Raw genomic sequence first — 16,861 nt, forward strand, 5'->3', positions numbered from 1 at the left:
AATAGTCTGGTTTAATGGTTCCGATAAGGGATTTTTAAGGAAGCTGGACCGAATTGAAGAGGAAGAGGTTCTCTTTCTTCTCGATTTTAATTCGTTTCTTCGGGAGCATGGGTGAAACTGGGGTAGGTTATCTGGAAGATGTAGATTTGTAATCGTGTGACCTAATTTTGGGGATGTTCTTTTAGCAGGAAGCAGCAGACTTCATCTTTATAGACAAACTCGTGCCAAGAAGGTGTAAAAATCAAGTGTTTTGGTATATTTTATGTAAATATTCTAGGAATTCTTTCGTAGTTTCATCCGGAATTAATCTTTGCGCTTTAACCCTTTGTCTTGTGATAACGAGTCACAGTCGTGGTGCGTATTGTGGTCGAAATGTGGCAAAAGAAAAGTTGGATTTTTTCCAATTTCAGCTTCAATTTAACACCGACTATTACCAAATACAAATTCCATTAAGAGACCACAAAACAAAGGGTTGATTCTCTAAATCTACCCTAAATGAAACTTTCTTCAAAAAGCTATTCCTCCTTCGTCATATCATCAGTCTGACATTTACCGTCAGCATAAATTTCATTATTACCGTCAATTCGAACAATTCCCAACACAATCTTCCCACACGTTCCACAGACTCAAGCTCGTCCCCTCAATTATCAGACATTACGCCCGTAAACCTAACGAAGGCGAGTTAACGCAGTCGACACATTGGTGAAACGTCTGCGCGGAACTGGCGAATCGAAATCGAGCGTCGTTCGGGACTTGTAACTGTTATTGCCTCGATTCGAGTCCTATCGATCGGAGATCGTCGACTCGAGGCCTCGCCGTGGAAACCATTTAAGATAATCGAGGAACAGCCCTCTCTCTCTCTCTCTCCCCTTCGTAGATGGAAAATCGCCGCGGTGGAATAATTTTCGAGACGACTGTTCCTCCTCTACCTCGGTTCTTTATTAATATTCCTCGACGTCCAAGAGTTAGGTTCGCAGCTGTGCCCCGTGCGCAACGCGATTGAAAAGAGTCGGGGCAGGTGCTTTTCGAATTCGAGCACGAAGAAGGGGAGGGAATCTGGGAGAGCGAGTTACTTGTGATTGCAAATCCTTCCCGATTCCAGATCTCCTTTTCCTTCTCTTCTCGCTTTCGCGGGCCATTGTGCCCCCTGAAATTGTGTCAGAAAATTGCCAGCTCGCGCCTCGTACACCGGACGGATCTATAAAATTTCCCATCGCGATCATCCGCCGAGAGTCGAATTCTGCGGTTTCGCTGTTTGAAATTAGGGTTCGGGGAGTCGAGCGTACGGAAGCGGAGAAAATTTAGCGCGGCTATGTCGTTTCGGACGTCTCAAGTGAAACGAACCTTTGGCAAATTTTGAATAAATCTCGGTTCCAGGGAAGATTTCGTATATTATAGGACTTATGTTAACTTTTCGCGATCGTATTTAGATTAGACATGGTGCACAGTTGATCGGAGTTAATTTGCGTTGAACGAAAACTAACGATAAACACAGAATATTATTTTTTAACTTTACATATGCTTGACAGAATAATGCGTGGTTTCGTTTTATGTGAAAATTATATTTTATATTTCTCTCTCGTGTGATACGAGTGCTTTGGTGGCTGAGCAAAGGGTTGAAACAGTGGAATTTAAAAAAAAATTGTATTTTCCTTCCAAAGTGATATTTTTCAACTTTAACACATAAAATACGAAGAAAAGGGGTGAATTATTTCTTTCCCAACTTTACAAATACTTAAAATACATAATAATACGTGGTTTCATTTTTATATCTCTCTCTCGTGTGATACAAGTGCTTCGGTGGCCGAATAAAGGGTTGAAAAATCACATTTTCCTTCCGAACTGACATTTTCCAATTCCAACACACAAACCACAGAGAAAAGGGTCCAAAAAACACGTAAAAAAAATTTGTAGCACCTATCTACACCAGTTCCCGCGAAAAAGGTACCCAAAGTTGGCGAATTTAACATTGCTAAGAGACCTCTCCGACCTCCCCTAAGTGGCCAAGGATTTATGACTCGCTCTAACGCGCAACATCAATCTTCCCCAGCATCGTACAATCTGTTCCACGGCGGATCTGACGAAAAATCGAGCTCTATCGACGCTCGCGATAGGAAAAAGCTGGAGCAAAGATATCGCGGACTTGTCGTCGACGAGGGCCTCGGTTAAACCGAGCGTGTAAAGCTCGAAACGTCGCGTGACTGTAGGTTGTCGCACGAAGAGAACGTGCACGCACAGTGTGTATTTACCGGTGAATACCGATGTAGAGTGCTCACCCCTTTTCGTTCACGCACACCGACACGTGCAGCAAAGACATAGGAAAGCACCTATTTGCAGCGAAAAGTTCGCCTGCCAGGAACGGTGACTAAGAACACGTCGTTACCTTTGCAATTTGTGGCCGTCGTGTTTACTCTTTCACTTTCCCTCCGAAGCCTGGCTAATGTTTTAGGCCGAACCCGCTTTAAATCACCGCCTCGTCTCGGCCACGGCTATTTCCGGCGGAATTAGAGCAGCCGATTGGTACACGCGCGCCATTTTTCCATCTACAAACCACCGTGAACCGACCCCGGGTTCGATATAATTTACCGGCGATCGATCCTTTTTTCCGAACGGCGTGTAACGCCCGCTTGAACGATTCATTCGCCGGAAGAAAGGAGAAACGTACGGTGCGGAATTGACGGCGGCTGTGGGTTTAAGGGTGATTGGTGGGTTTTTTTTTCCCACGGTTCGGAGTGTCAAGTGTGTGTTACACGCGACGTGATAATTTTTTGAGGGAACGGAGGGGGAAGGGAGCAGAAATTTGATAACGTTACGCTTAGAATTTGCTTGGTATGTGTATGTTAACTGCGGGTAGCCTAAATTGTTGGAAGGTTTAATTTAATTCCGATTAAAAAGAATAAATACGGTGTGTAATTCTTTTTGCCATTAAAATTGATTATTCCCAGTCTACGTAAATTATTTTATGAAAAAAGAGTTGAAGTTTAAAACGTGACAATTTTTGGGGAATGAGAAAGGGGAAGGGAGCAGAAATTTGATAACGTTACACTTAGAATTTACTTGAATTTTCTACTATATTAATTCTAAGTAGCCTAAATTGTTAGAAGGTTTAATTTAATTTAAATTGAAAAGAATACACAGGGTGTCTAATAATTTTTGACACTAAAACTGATTATTCCCAGCCTATGTAAATTATTTTACAAAAAGAATAGCTAAAGTTTAAGACTTTGTGGGCGTTTTAGACTTTCCAAGATGAATTATTACAAATTATTATATATTATTGCAATTCAAATTTAACCAAAATATTTCCATTGAAATAGTCTTCAATTTCTATTCAGCTACCTTGCCAAAAATTTTTCCCTGTACACTTCTAAAAAATCTAGCCTTATCGGAAATCGATCAGTGACCCAGATCAATAACGAGTCATCCAATTTCCACTTAACCTTTCAAAGACAACCCTCCCTTCCCAAAAAAGAACCAAAAAAAAAAAAAACACACGAAAACCCCTATTCACAAGTTCTTCGTCATTAAGAACACTTGGAATCGATCTGCAGGTGAAATTATTTATCCCCGAAGCGATGGTTCGTCCTTTGATCTCGCGGAATGGGAATAAAGCTCGAGCGGATCCCCGGCCGCGTCGATTGTTTCTCCGTCTCACGGACGAAAGCGAGCCGAAAGTCCTTTAGAATCCGTTCGTCCACGAATTCCTGGCCAATTACGAGCAGGTCCCCATCTCGTCTTCGTCGAGTAACGACGATTCCAGCGATTTTCTTCGTCTCCCGGCCCTACTATGACGGCGAGGCGCGTTCATCCACCTCCTCTGTCGTTCTATCGACAAAGGTCTCATACATATTAATGGCGATTCGATCGATTTCGGGGGCTAGCTCTCGCTTCTTGCTCTGTTTAGGGACGCCGACGTTTCAGCGCGTAAGCCCTTCCGCCCAGCCACAATGGTTATTATGCCATTAACGTAATGAAGTTAGGTGGTGGTGAAGGTTCCACCGTTGGTCCACCGACCAGGCGCCTTGCTTCGGATGCGAAGAACATGATAAAACAGAGATGGGACATATTTCCTGGTGTTTGAGATCTGTTTAGGTGTTCGTTGGTTAATTTTTCACGTGACGATTTAAAGGGAAATATGGATAATCTGGTGAGAGATTTTGAAAGGAATTTTTTTTTGGAAAAATTAAATAGGATTTGATTTCATTTGCTGCTTAATTGTTCACGTGACGATTTAATTAAAAATTTTGATCATTTGCTGAGAGATTTTGAAAGAAACTTTTCTGGGGAAAATTAATTATCTAATTTCATTTGCTGGTTAGTGCTTGGGAATGAGATTTTTGCACGTGTTGATTAATTGTTCCTGTAATAATTAAAGGGAAATACTGATAGTTTGGTGAGAGTTTGAAAGAAATTTTTCTAGGAAGAATTAATCGTTTAATTTCACATGCTGCTTAGTGCTTGGGAATGAGATTTTTTCATGCGTTCGTTGGTTAATTGTTCGCGTAATAATTAAGGGGGAATACTGATGATTTGGCGAGAGATTTTAGTAAAGAAATTTTTCCTAGGAAAAATTAATTGAAGTATAACTTGATTTTTATTTTATTTCCCATTTCATTTCTATTTCATTTGATGTTATATTAAAGAGTGCAATAAAATGTACTACTATTGAATACTCAATGAAGTGTATTCGCTGAATTTTGCTCTGCAATCAAACCAGAATCTAAACAAGCAGATCTAAATTTAATTAAACAGGATTGTATTCAATTCCGTAAGCACAACAATACCAGCAAAGCTAGAAATTTAATCAGTTTTCAGGATGCTCGACAGATATTGAGTTTTACGCGCAGCTAGAATAGAAAATTCTAAAGAATACTAAACAAGGAAACGAACAAAACAAAAAAAAACGCTGCAATTTTTTGGAAACTTTATTTACGACCTGCAAAGCTATCGAAAATTATATTTCAATATTTCACGAAATATTCTCGGTAAATTGACTTTGTCGCGTGTGAAACGTGACGAATAGTACAATAAACGTGTAGAATATTGCTGAGAAAAGTGAAGTGCAAGAAGATTGCGAAAGGATTACGTGTTGATCCTCGCTAATGCACCGCGATTAGCATTTACTGTTCTTATAAATAGATTGGAGCTAACGGTAAACAATTTGTCTCCAGACTGAACTGGGTAACTACTATTAGATCGATTAAGTCGACGTACAAGGCACACGGTGGATATGATTGGGTGGCTGGAAACTGAATTCCTTGTGCCAACAACGTCGCTGTTTGTCGATTGTATTTCTCGTATCAACAATTGGGAAATGTACGCGCACCACGGACGACGATTGCTTTTGTTTTACGGCGAATCAAAAGCTAAATTGCAGCGAACAAAAATTCGAATAAATTTCACGCGTGTAAAGTGGAAATTTTTCACTTCGAATTTGGCGGTTCTTATCGATAAAAAGTTACAGATCTCTAATTATCTTTGTGTAGAACAGAAGTTGGAATAAATTTCACGTGTGTAAAGTAGAAATTCTTAGTTCGAATTTGGTGGTTCTTATCGATAAAAAATCACAGATTTCTAATTACCTCAGTGAATAATTTAGAATGAAAAGTTACAGAGTTATTTAATAATTTTACTCGTGATCATAAAATTTTCTCTTTTCTCTTTCGAAACGCTAATAACTCTAAGTTGATACTTCTGCATTTTGATAACGAGATAGAAGTCTAATTAAAGAAGAAAATTCACGAAAGCAACGCTGAGTGCGTAAATTCCTCCAGTATTCTTTTCATCTCATTCCACCGTTGATAAAACACGATAAATCTTACTTAACACAGACTCGCATAAGCAAAATGCTGTTCTTTCGTAACTTGCGATAGCAATTTGCAAACCGAAGACCGAATCAAAAGTTACGAACTAAAGCAGTCAGAAATATTGCAGAGAATCTTCAATAAATCCCCACAAATTTCCCCTCGCGAATCTTTTCATCGAAAAATCACAGAAATACGCGCGCAATATCCATTTTATCCAATTTCAGAATTTACGCGATTTACTTTATTTAAAAATTCTAAAATAAAGTAATCAAAGAAGAGATTACCGCTTTGAAAAATCCTCCGTTAAATTTCATTCGCAGTTTCCAATTAGCCGACCTACGGTTAATCGACAGAATTATCCGATTTCGACTTTCACGGGGGATTTTTCGAAAATGCGTCACTGAATGTCAACGCAGTTCAAAGAAACGGAGTAACAAGATCACAGTGATTCGCGTTGATCGAGCTCTCGAAGCCAGGCAAATCGAAAGGACCCACTTTTCACAGCGGGAATAACAGATTAATTATCGCGGCAGTTCGCAAAAGGGAGCTAATGCAAATTGGCAAATTATCGCGTGTGGCGCCGAAAAAGAGCACCACCAGACGAATCAGGCCGAGCAAACGCGGGTTGCCTCCATAATTTAAGTGAACACGAGCTACCGGCACTTTAACGGGTCACGCTGATCAGTTGTAATGACAAAATATATCATTAGACACCGCGTCGTCTACTGTCTCGTTAAAATGCTTTCGCGTCCCGGGCGAAATACCCGGGGTAATGTATGCATTTCGCCGCGTCACAATGTTGAGTTGCTATTAAGTAATGGTCAACGAGATATTTCTTTGTCGCGTCGGGTATTTTCACCTGATACCGGAATGGAAATGTTAACAGTGTCCCCAGAATTTTACGTTTCGAAGGAATTTTCTTTGCGTTTCTGCGAATCGGTAAGTTGAAAATAGCGATACGCAGAAATATATTTATCAGTTTCCTTGGGAAGAAGATATTAGAAGAGAGATTTGAGAAAATTTAAACCTACTGTCTTTCACTATTTCTTCAAATTATTTTCACTTTGAATGGTTTGTTTATTTGGGGAAGAACACTGAATAAACATTAAAGAAGAAATTCGAACAAATTAAAATCTACTGTATTTCACTGCTTTTTTCAATTATTCTCCCTTTAATGGACATTCTTTTAAAGCACCATTTCTGTCCGTTTCCTATACAATTTTCACTCGAGCAGTTAAGAAATATTTAAATTTGAATAATGAAGAATTGGAAGTCTCACTTGATTTCTCAACGATTTTTATTAACTCTCTTTCGATTATAACTTTTTAAAAAAGTGAACATTCGATTTCGATAAACGATCCCAACGAATACTCGCTGAATAATAAAACAACACTCACACACGCACATGGACAGTTTGTAAAACAGTACTCACCTGTACGTGACTCCAGACTTTAGGTTTCGGGCTGGATCTTGCGTTGTTTGTTGCATTCGAACTTCCAGAATTATTCGAAACGTTGCCAGACGAGGTTGTGGATTTGACGGACGGTTTTTGCGTTTTTTGAATCTGTGCTGTGACTGTGGTTGACGAATTGCTGCGTTGTTGCTGTGGCTGTTGCGCGGATGTTTGTTGCTGTTGTTGCTGCTGCTGCTGTTGCGTTTGTTGCATAATCTGCTGAATGAGCTCCAGTTGCTGTTTCGTGAGGCCATCGTTGCTTGCACCAGGAGACGTGGCACTCTGTGAAACACAGCAAGGAGAACGAAAACGTCAGCAGTGGTTCTATTATTTTATTTAAAAAGAAAAATTGCCTACAAAATTAAAATTTTAAAAATGCACCAGTTGTATGTAAGAGGATCAGCAATACACCGTGAGTCGTTTGGAAAAGGGTAGAAGTAATTAATAAATGTTTGTATTCATTCGACAGAGTATAAATCTCCAGCAACGAAGACCAAACGCAATCATTTACAGAGATCCGCAAAATAGAGGAAATAGTAATCAGACTTCTTATTTAGTTTCCTTTCAGTCTCTTCACAGCACACAGCTTTCGAGGAAAGAAAGAATACGATTTAAACAGGAAGAATTCGTCGGCGACCTAGATACCTTAATTGATTAAAGCAATCCAGGTTGAAGATGCACTTGAAGATGAACAACTTCGTTTCACCGCTTTATGCCCTCCTGACACGCGAGACTTTACTTCGTCCAATGTAAATACGTACAATTCCCTCAAAGAACTAAAAGTAACGAAAAAAAAAGAAAAATTCGAGAATTTCCCTTGATTTTTATACCTTCGTACGCTCATGGAATATTGTACGATTATTGAAATTTCTGTACACCCTTTGTAAAACTACCGACGAATCCAATCCTCGGTGTACTTTTACAAAACAGAATCTGCTTAAGGGAAATCGTCATTTTCGATAGACGCTCCCTTAACGAGTTCCCAGTAAACGCTTCGTTAATTCCAGCTTACTCGAAAAACACGTTTCCGCTGATGCTTAGTGGGACGAAGTGGTAATTTTAGTGTCAAAATCGTAGAACTTTTGACAGAAATGAGATAGAGGGATGAATCATTCTCGAGGTTGCAGCTAAGATGTTGCAGAATCAGGGGAAAATATAGAAAAGGGGTCACAAGAAAGTTTGAACTTTGAAAATCTCTGTCGAATCTGACACTTTTGGAGAAAATTGCGATTTTGCCATTATAACTTTTGGTCGATTTAAGTGAAAAAATTCTGTCAAAGTGTACTTGAATCGCACGTTGCTTAGAATCCTGAAGAATTAGACAAATTCTGCGGTCCAATTTGAATTCTTTTGCATACCAAAATCTATAGGAAACGATGTATAACAAGTTAAAGAAAGAAACAACACGTTACAATGGAAAAATTCCAACTTTGACATAGATTTTCAAGGTGAAACTATATCCGTACAATTTTTTCCATATTTTTCCCATATTCTGCAACATCTTAGCTGTAACCTCGAGAAAGATTCACCCCTCTATCTCATTTCTATCAAAAGTTCTACAATTTTGACGCAAAAACGAGCATTTTATCCCACTGTGTCAATCTAACGGGTGAGCTGTAAACGCGCGCTCGTTCTCTCGCTCGATATCAGCGTGTAACACGAAAGGTGGCTGGTTTTTCCCTCTCCGAGAAATTCCGTCCGCCGTGAACGTTAACGACCGTCGTAATATTCGTGGAATGATCGAGTCATAAAATTCGTGCACGCCGCGTTGTTGCATCGGTGCCCCGTGACGCGCATGCACGCGCGTAAACGCACGAAACGCGTGTGGCTCCCACCGAACGAACAATGAAACTTATGGCCAACGAGTACACGGGGCGTCACACCTGTGCTATGGCTGTTCGTTGTTCACCATGCCACTCTATTTTACAGTTCAACAATCTCGCAGCGTGTGTGTGCGCGCGCTGAGTATTATTGCCAATTTTTCGAGATCGAACCTTCGACGATGGAAAACGCGATTACACTGAATAGCTTTGAATCGTGCGGAATATTTCTTTTTTCTTGTTGCAGGGAGACGGAAAAAATTGTCTTGTACAGGTATTTTTTGGGTTTATTGGAAAATTTGATTGTATGGAGTGAGTGTAGGTTTGAGAGGTATAGTTGGTCGAAGCGATACAGCGAGGAGGTAAATTGAGGTGTTAAGTAAGATACTGATGTTCTATTCAATAGTAATTTCGATGTTGGTGAAAGTTAAGCTGTGATTGTCAGGAATTAAGGCAAAGATAATTTTTTTGAATATTATACTGCAATTCAGAGTTGACCTGAACTCGTTATCTCCCTCCAATTGCTGTTTGGCGTTTGACCCATTTCACGATCTTCACTGTACTGATTCCATCGACTATACTTTCGAGCTCTTGCATGAGTAATAGTTTGTTTAATTGGTTGAATTAGTGATAGTAACCTTTCTTTTTTCTCTTAATATACCGAATATGTCCTGAATTAATAGTGATCTGAAATTTTTACAATTATTTCCTAATATCTCCTATGTCGATGTTAGAAGAAATTAATGATTACAACAAACAGACTTTCCAAAGACACACGAAGTACTAATTTTTTGAGAATATTTCACAGTTTTATTTCTCCAACACTACCTACCGAAAGCTGTCACGATTTTCCCACCCAACCTACCACCACTCATCAATAAACAATTTCCTTAGAAATACACCTATACTCAGTACGGAAGCACTCGAATCCTAATTCCCTTCGAAAATATCGAATTCCTACCGCATCGTCCCTCAATTACTGAATCCAGGGAGGAATAATATACAGACGATAAATTCAGGCAGAATGCTTCGCATGGTATAAAATAAAAAGATGAAAAAAGCGAGACAGAGAAAGAGGGAAGGAAAAACGAGGAAGACAACGAGAGGAAAAAAGAAAAGGGGCAATACCGGCAGACAGTACGAGGGAAAAGAGCGCGCGCGAACGCGTACAAACGAAAGAATGGCGGATGCGAGCAATGGTTGTCCCCCGCGCTTGCTGATCGTTTTTCAACGACACACTATGGAAAAACCGTAGACGCCTGTACATTTTTTTCTACTCGACGGAACGACGAATGACGAGAGCGGTAACAAAGGGACAGAACGAGGGCCGGATTTCACGATTTTTAATTAAGCGACGGGTCCCATTGGGTTACCCACGGACACGCCCGACATGCCATTCGTGTCATCGCTTCCCGACCGATCCTCGGACTCGGTTTTCTGAATTATTCGGGTGTGATCGCGGAAAGGCTGGCCATTCAATACTATCTCTCTCTCTTTCCATCTTTCTCTCTCGGTACCTCGTCCAGGCGTTTTGGTTATTACCACTGGCAGCCAGTCGAAAAAACTCCGGACAACTGACGAGAAAGGAGAGATTTATTGGACATGCTTTTGTTGATTTTTTCATTTCTCTTTTTTCTTCTTGTAATTGCTCTGTTGTAATTTATTTATTCATTTGAGGGGGGTGTGAGAGGTAGTTGGCGGATTGTACGAGGATAGTTATCAATAGTGTCGAACGTGTGATACGGATATGTTAGGTAATTAACGTGAATGTAATTTCAGAGTATAATGTTAATGTAGGATCGAGAGGTAGAAGTTAGTTTTAAGTTGTGGGTATAATTAGTTGAGCTGTTATGCTTTCTCGTGTTAGGTTTAAGATTGTTGATATATTTAGTATGTGGAATAATTGAAAAATTCCTATAGAAAATGTTTTGTACGCTAAGATTGTTATAGTGAATTTAGAAAAATTAATTTTTAGTCGCAAGTGGAATTGGTACAACTAACACTTTAAGCGCTGGACACAAATATTATATCTGTTGAACAGCAAGTGGGTCAATATTTATATCATTAAAAATCGTCGCTGTGCCTGTAATAAGCAGCGTGTCAAATTTTTCGATAGAAATTTCCTGTTTCGCAAGAATTATTTTATTTTATTTTGTAAAAGTCCGTGTTTCTACAAAACTCGCCAATATTGCGGCGCTTTAACTCAAGTTTCCAATAAAGTAGCCGGCGCTTCAAGTGTGAAAAACACAGAAAATGTAGAACTTGAAGAAGACGGTAAGACAAAGAACTCCATGTTAATCGTTCAACGTCCAAAAACGACAATATCAAAAATCCAAAAATTCCCATAACAATATTTCCCAAAGTTTTGCGGTAAAACTAGAAAGAAAACGCTTCTATTGCTTGCTCCGCGTCGAAAAATTCCACTTTCCAGAACACACTCGCAACGCACAGTGGGTTTTTCATGGAGCAAACATCTCATACTCGGTTGTAGCTACATTTTCGAAAGTGGAAAGAGGAAAAAGGCAGCGCGGATCCAGCTGACGCGAAATAATTTCGCCACGGGGACGGCCACTAATCACTTTTACACAGGCGGAACGAGTACCGACCGTGGGACACCTACAGGGGGTGGTGGCGAGCGCGAATTGGAGCGTCGATTAAAATTGGATTTGTTAATTAGCGCAGGGAATGTGGCGGGCGACCGTTCCCGATCCGACTCATACCTTATTAAACCTTCATTTCGTATTTCCCACGCTGCCATTTGTCATCGCTGTAATCAGTCGCCGGTTGTTTTCCACTCGCGTCCCGCGTTTTTTTTTCTACCGGCAACGATCCCCTGCAAGGTACATATTTCCTCGCTGCCCACTAATTGTTGCGTTACATAATCAAATCATGGCGAATTGTTCCAGCGATATTTAATATTCACTGTATAATTCCGACGGAATTTTCCTGTTCGGTCAATCTTTTAAATGGTATATAGTACATTCCTTTATGAATGTTCGTTATTTTATTGAAACGCGGTTCTTATTACGTGGAAATTGGTTACGCAATTTAGGTAGAAGTATGTAAAGAGTTAAAAGGAAAATACGTATTTTGTGGTAACAATTTGTTTAAATTCAATTGAAAAATAAATTAAGAATTGAGGATTGATATTTTCTCAACAAGTGCATTTTTTATTGCAACAATATAATTGCACTTTGCAGAAAAGCTATATACTCTATATATTCCAAATTAGTAAGTGATATTCCAAAATATATTGACAAACTTCAAACGTTATATGAAGCACTGACAAATAATTCATGATTCATTTATTTTTCCTGGGAATGTTTTAATTAACAACATGGTAAAAAAAAGAAAAGATAACATCAAATGAAGTGAAGACACATTAACGATGATTAAGACATCGCTATTTTCTCAAGAAGTGCATCTACATAGAGGGGTTATTTATAGGGGTGGAGAAATATGTTGAGAATGTATAATGATGTTTTGTTTGCGCGGGGCCTTTGTCCCCGTGTGAGTTGCGGTTGCAAATTGATCGAGGTGTGGGACACGGTTGCAGTAGCAGGAAAAGAACTTTTATACTGTTGAACGGTGACTTTTAAGTAGCAAGATACTTTCATTTCACTGTACATCTTTGAAACTTAAATGCACACATTGTTGCAGTCTCTATTCTCGAATGCAACATCGATGGAAGCACTATTTCGAATGCAAAACATTGTTGTACACGTTACTTTTGAATGCAACATTGCTTGAACCGTTATATCTGAACACTAACATTGTTGGAATCTCTATTCCTGATTGCAACATTATTACAAGCGTTATTTCGAACGCAAACATTATTACAAGCAACATTGCTTGAACCGTTATATCTGAACACTAACATTGATGGAATCTCTATTCCTGATTGCAACATTATTACAAGCGTTATTTCGAACGCAAACATTATTACAAGCACTACGCTACAATCTAACATTGTTACTAGCGTCATTCTCGCTTTTAACATCGTTAACTCGTATTATACATGAATGCACCTTGTGGAAAACGTGTTATCGAGTTTGCAACATTGTTGCACCAAATCGCTCCCGAAAATTGCATATTGTTGCAAACGTGTTCTGGGTTTGCAACTTTGTTGCCGAATGTCGCTCCCGAAAATTGCACAATGTTGCAAACGCGCGCTGGGTTTGCAACTTTGTTGTCACAAAAATCGACACATTGTTGCACGACGCGCCGTTTTGCAACAATGTGCAATTTTCGGGAGAGGCTTTCAGCAACAAAGTTGCAAGCGCGATCTCACAGTTCTGCAAATTTGTTACAGCGAATCGCTCCCGAAAATTGCATATTGTTGCAAACGTGTTCTGGGTTTGCAACTTTGTTGCCGAAACTCGCTCCCGAAAATTGCACAATGTTGCAAACGCGTGCTGGGTTTGCAACTTTGTTGTCACAAAAATCGACACATTGTTGCACGACGCGCCGTTTTGCAACAATGTGCAATTGTCGGGAGAGGCTTTCAGCAACAAAGTTGCAAGCGCGATCCCTCCGTTATGCAACCTTGTTGCAGCGAATCGCTCCCGAAAATTGCACAATGTTGCAAACGCGTGCTGGGTTTGCAACTTTGTTGCCGAAACTCGCTCCCGAAAATTGCACATTGTTGCAAACGCGTGCTGGGTTTGCAACTTTGTTGCCGAAACTCGCTCCCGAAAATTGCACATTGTTGCAAACGCGTGCTGGGTTTGCAACTTTGTTGCCGAAACTCGCTCCCGAAAATTGCACATTGTTGCAAACGCGTGCTGGGTTTGCAACTTTGTTGCCGAAACTCGCTCCCGAAAATTGCACATTGTTGCAAACGCGTGCTGGGTTTGCAACTTTGTTGCCGAAACTCGCTCCCGAAAATTGCACATTGTTGCAAACGCGTGCTGGGTTTGCAACTTTGTTGCCGAAACTCGCTCCCGAAAATTGCACATTGTTGCAAACGCGTGCTGGGTTTGCAACTTTGTTGCCGAAACTCGCTCCCGAAAATTGCACATTGTTGCAAACGCGTGCTGGGTTTGCAACTTTGTTGCCGAAACTCGCTCCCGAAAATTGCACATTGTTGCAAACGCGTGCTGGGTTTGCAACTTTGTTGCCGAAACTCGCTCCCGAAAATTGCACATTGTTGCAAACGCGTGCTGGGTTTGCAACTTTGTTGCCGAAACTCGCTCCCGAAAATTGCACATTGTTGCAAACGCGTGCTGGGTTTGCAACTTTGTTGCCGAAACTCGCTCCCGAAAATTGCACATTGTTGCAAACGCGTGCTGGGTTTGCAACTTTGTTGCCACAAAAATCGACACATTGTTGCACGACGCGCCGTTTTGCAACAATGTGCAATTTTCGGGAGCGATTCGCTGCAACAAGGTTGCATAACGGAGGGATCGCGCTTGCAACTTTGTTGTCGCGTACCGCTCCCGAAAATTGCACATTGTTGCAAAACGGGGCGTCGTGCAACAATGTGCCAATTTTTGTGACAACATAGTTGCAAACCCAGCACGCGTTTGCAACAATGTGCGATTTTCGGGAGCGGCGTTCGGCTGCAAAGTTGCAAAAGAATAATCGCGTTTGCCACTTTGTTGTCGAAAGCAGCTCCCGAAAATTGCACATTGTTGCAAAACGGGGCGTCGTGCAACAATGTGCGATTTTCGTAGGCAACAAAGTTGCAAACCCAGAACGCGTTTGCAACATTGTGCAATTTTCGGGAGCGACTTTCGGGACAACAAAGTTGCAAACCCAGCACGCGTTTGCAACAATGTGCAATTTTCGGGAGAGACTCCCGGCAACAAAGTTGCTAGCCCGATAACGCGTTGGCCACAATGTTGCGCGACGATGTTATTACTTATTATCACTTTTTAAGGAAGCAAATATGCTCCAAATGAAATCGTGTTTGCTATCATTTTAATCTGAAAAATGTCAAATTACACATTTTACAAATATGTTGGTAAAAGTTTCATTCGCTACAAATCAAGAATAAGAAAGTTTGATTTTTGAGTTAAAGGTCTCGGCTTATTCGTTTGTACTCAACTACTTTAATACAGAGAACGTTGCAGAAGAAATATTAAAGATTTTTAGAGATAAAATTATGCATTGCAACTGCAAACTTACTGAAAGGTAGGCGGGAAGCAATCCGACAAAAGAACGATTTTTAACGCATAGAGTGTCGCATGATTAGAAAAAGAAGTAAAATTTGAAGAATTACAAAACGGTATGGAAGAAAATCAGATTAGATCTTCAAATTCATCATGTGGTCGTAAGAAACATTCTTTTAACGATAGCAGCAATAAGACCAAAAAGAGAACAATACAAAAGTAAATAGAGAATTAATTATATCACCGTGTGTCACGCCTGGAACGGTAGACGGAGAGCGTAGCAGAGGGTAAGACGGGAAAAAACGTGGGCGGTTAAGTGGGGGTTTGGACGTTTTAGCCCTGCCTTCCTTAGGCACGCCCCATGCGCGAAGCGAGGCTACTCCTATTTTGAACGATGTATACAATTATATTTGCTAAAAACGCTAAATATTCCATAAATTTCAAATAAATAATTGTAATATTTCAAAAACTACCGATTCACTCTAAACATTATCCGAAGTATTCAAAAATAATCCCTAATCCATTTCCTTTCCTTACAACTGTAATATCTCATTTCATATTAAAAAAAAAAAAGAAGAAGAAAATATCAATCTATTCGACCAAATTCAATATTTTTCAAGTATCACTTCCACAAGGATTCTTAAAACACGTCCTTCATGTCCACTCACATACTAACTTCATCCTAATTCTTTCTCTCGTCCAGTGCAAGGGTTAAAACCATGGCGGAGGGGGATGAGCCAAAACAAAGCTCGCCTAGTTAACTAATGCACTCGAGTAAATATCGAGTAATTATGATTAAACATTTAAAAGAGGATCATGGAACCGACCGATCAGTGGCCGGTACGTTCTGTATGAAGAGTTAAACTCACGAGATTGCATGCACGTGCTACGTATGAATGTTTGTCTTCTAAATATACTCCCGTGCGTTTTCAATCCTTTTAATTTTGTACTTGGAATAGAAATGGTTAGAATGCGTTCCCCGTATTATTAATGCCAGACGCTTTGTACGAGTGTACACGCGTGCCTGTGTGTACGTGTGCGTGTGAGTACGTATGGAAACAAAGAGACAGGGGAAAACAATGAACGCATTTAAGGTTAAAAACAAAGCGTTGCATTACCGCGATTCGAATCCGCTACTGACTATTTACAAACGCGAAGTCGAACTGTAATTTCGAACGCGTTTCGAACAAGCGCAATGATATTGTGTTATTTCAATGCATCCGCCGACACGTTGCACGCGCGCGGAGAGAGGAAAAAATGAACTGAACGGTCGCGATTGTTCGCGTTCAAGCGGTCGTCGCGTATAAATTTTTCGCAAAAGCGCGGAAAACACGCGTTAATTCGAATTTTCACCGGTGTTTACCCTCCAAAGAACCGCGAAACTGCTATGCGAGTACGACGAAGAATGATGCTTTGTTTTTCGGTAACCGGGAGCTTGAATAATAAAGACAGAAATTACCGATATTTCTTTTTTTTCGTCGAATTTAATAAAATTTTGAAAAATTCGCTAAATTAATTCAGCGTACTTGGCGGAATACTGACAGGCAAAAATGAATACGTTTATGCAAATCGAGTGAGAAACGTGGAATGCTATAATTAGGTATTTGCAAATTGTGAATGAAATTTGTTTAAATTAATAAAAATTGAATTCGAAGAAAAATATTATTC

The 16,861-nt window shown here is 40.1% G+C and overlaps 1 protein-coding gene across 1 annotated transcript in view; it reads right to left on the reverse strand.

The window, feature by feature from the left end:
* LOC108575340 overlaps positions 1 to 16,861 on the reverse strand; it is a 413,517-nt gene that overhangs the window by 99,932 nt on the left and 296,724 nt on the right. The window contains exon 8 of the mRNA XM_017938107.1: positions 7,246 to 7,542. Within this exon, the coding sequence (XP_017793596.1) occupies positions 7,246 to 7,542 (297 nt within the window). The remainder of the gene's footprint in view (positions 1 to 7,245; positions 7,543 to 16,861) is intronic.

This window comes from Habropoda laboriosa, unplaced genomic scaffold (assembly GCF_001263275.1).
Source record: "Habropoda laboriosa isolate 0110345459 unplaced genomic scaffold, ASM126327v1 scaffold143, whole genome shotgun sequence".
NCBI lineage: Eukaryota > Metazoa > Arthropoda > Insecta > Hymenoptera > Apidae > Habropoda > Habropoda laboriosa.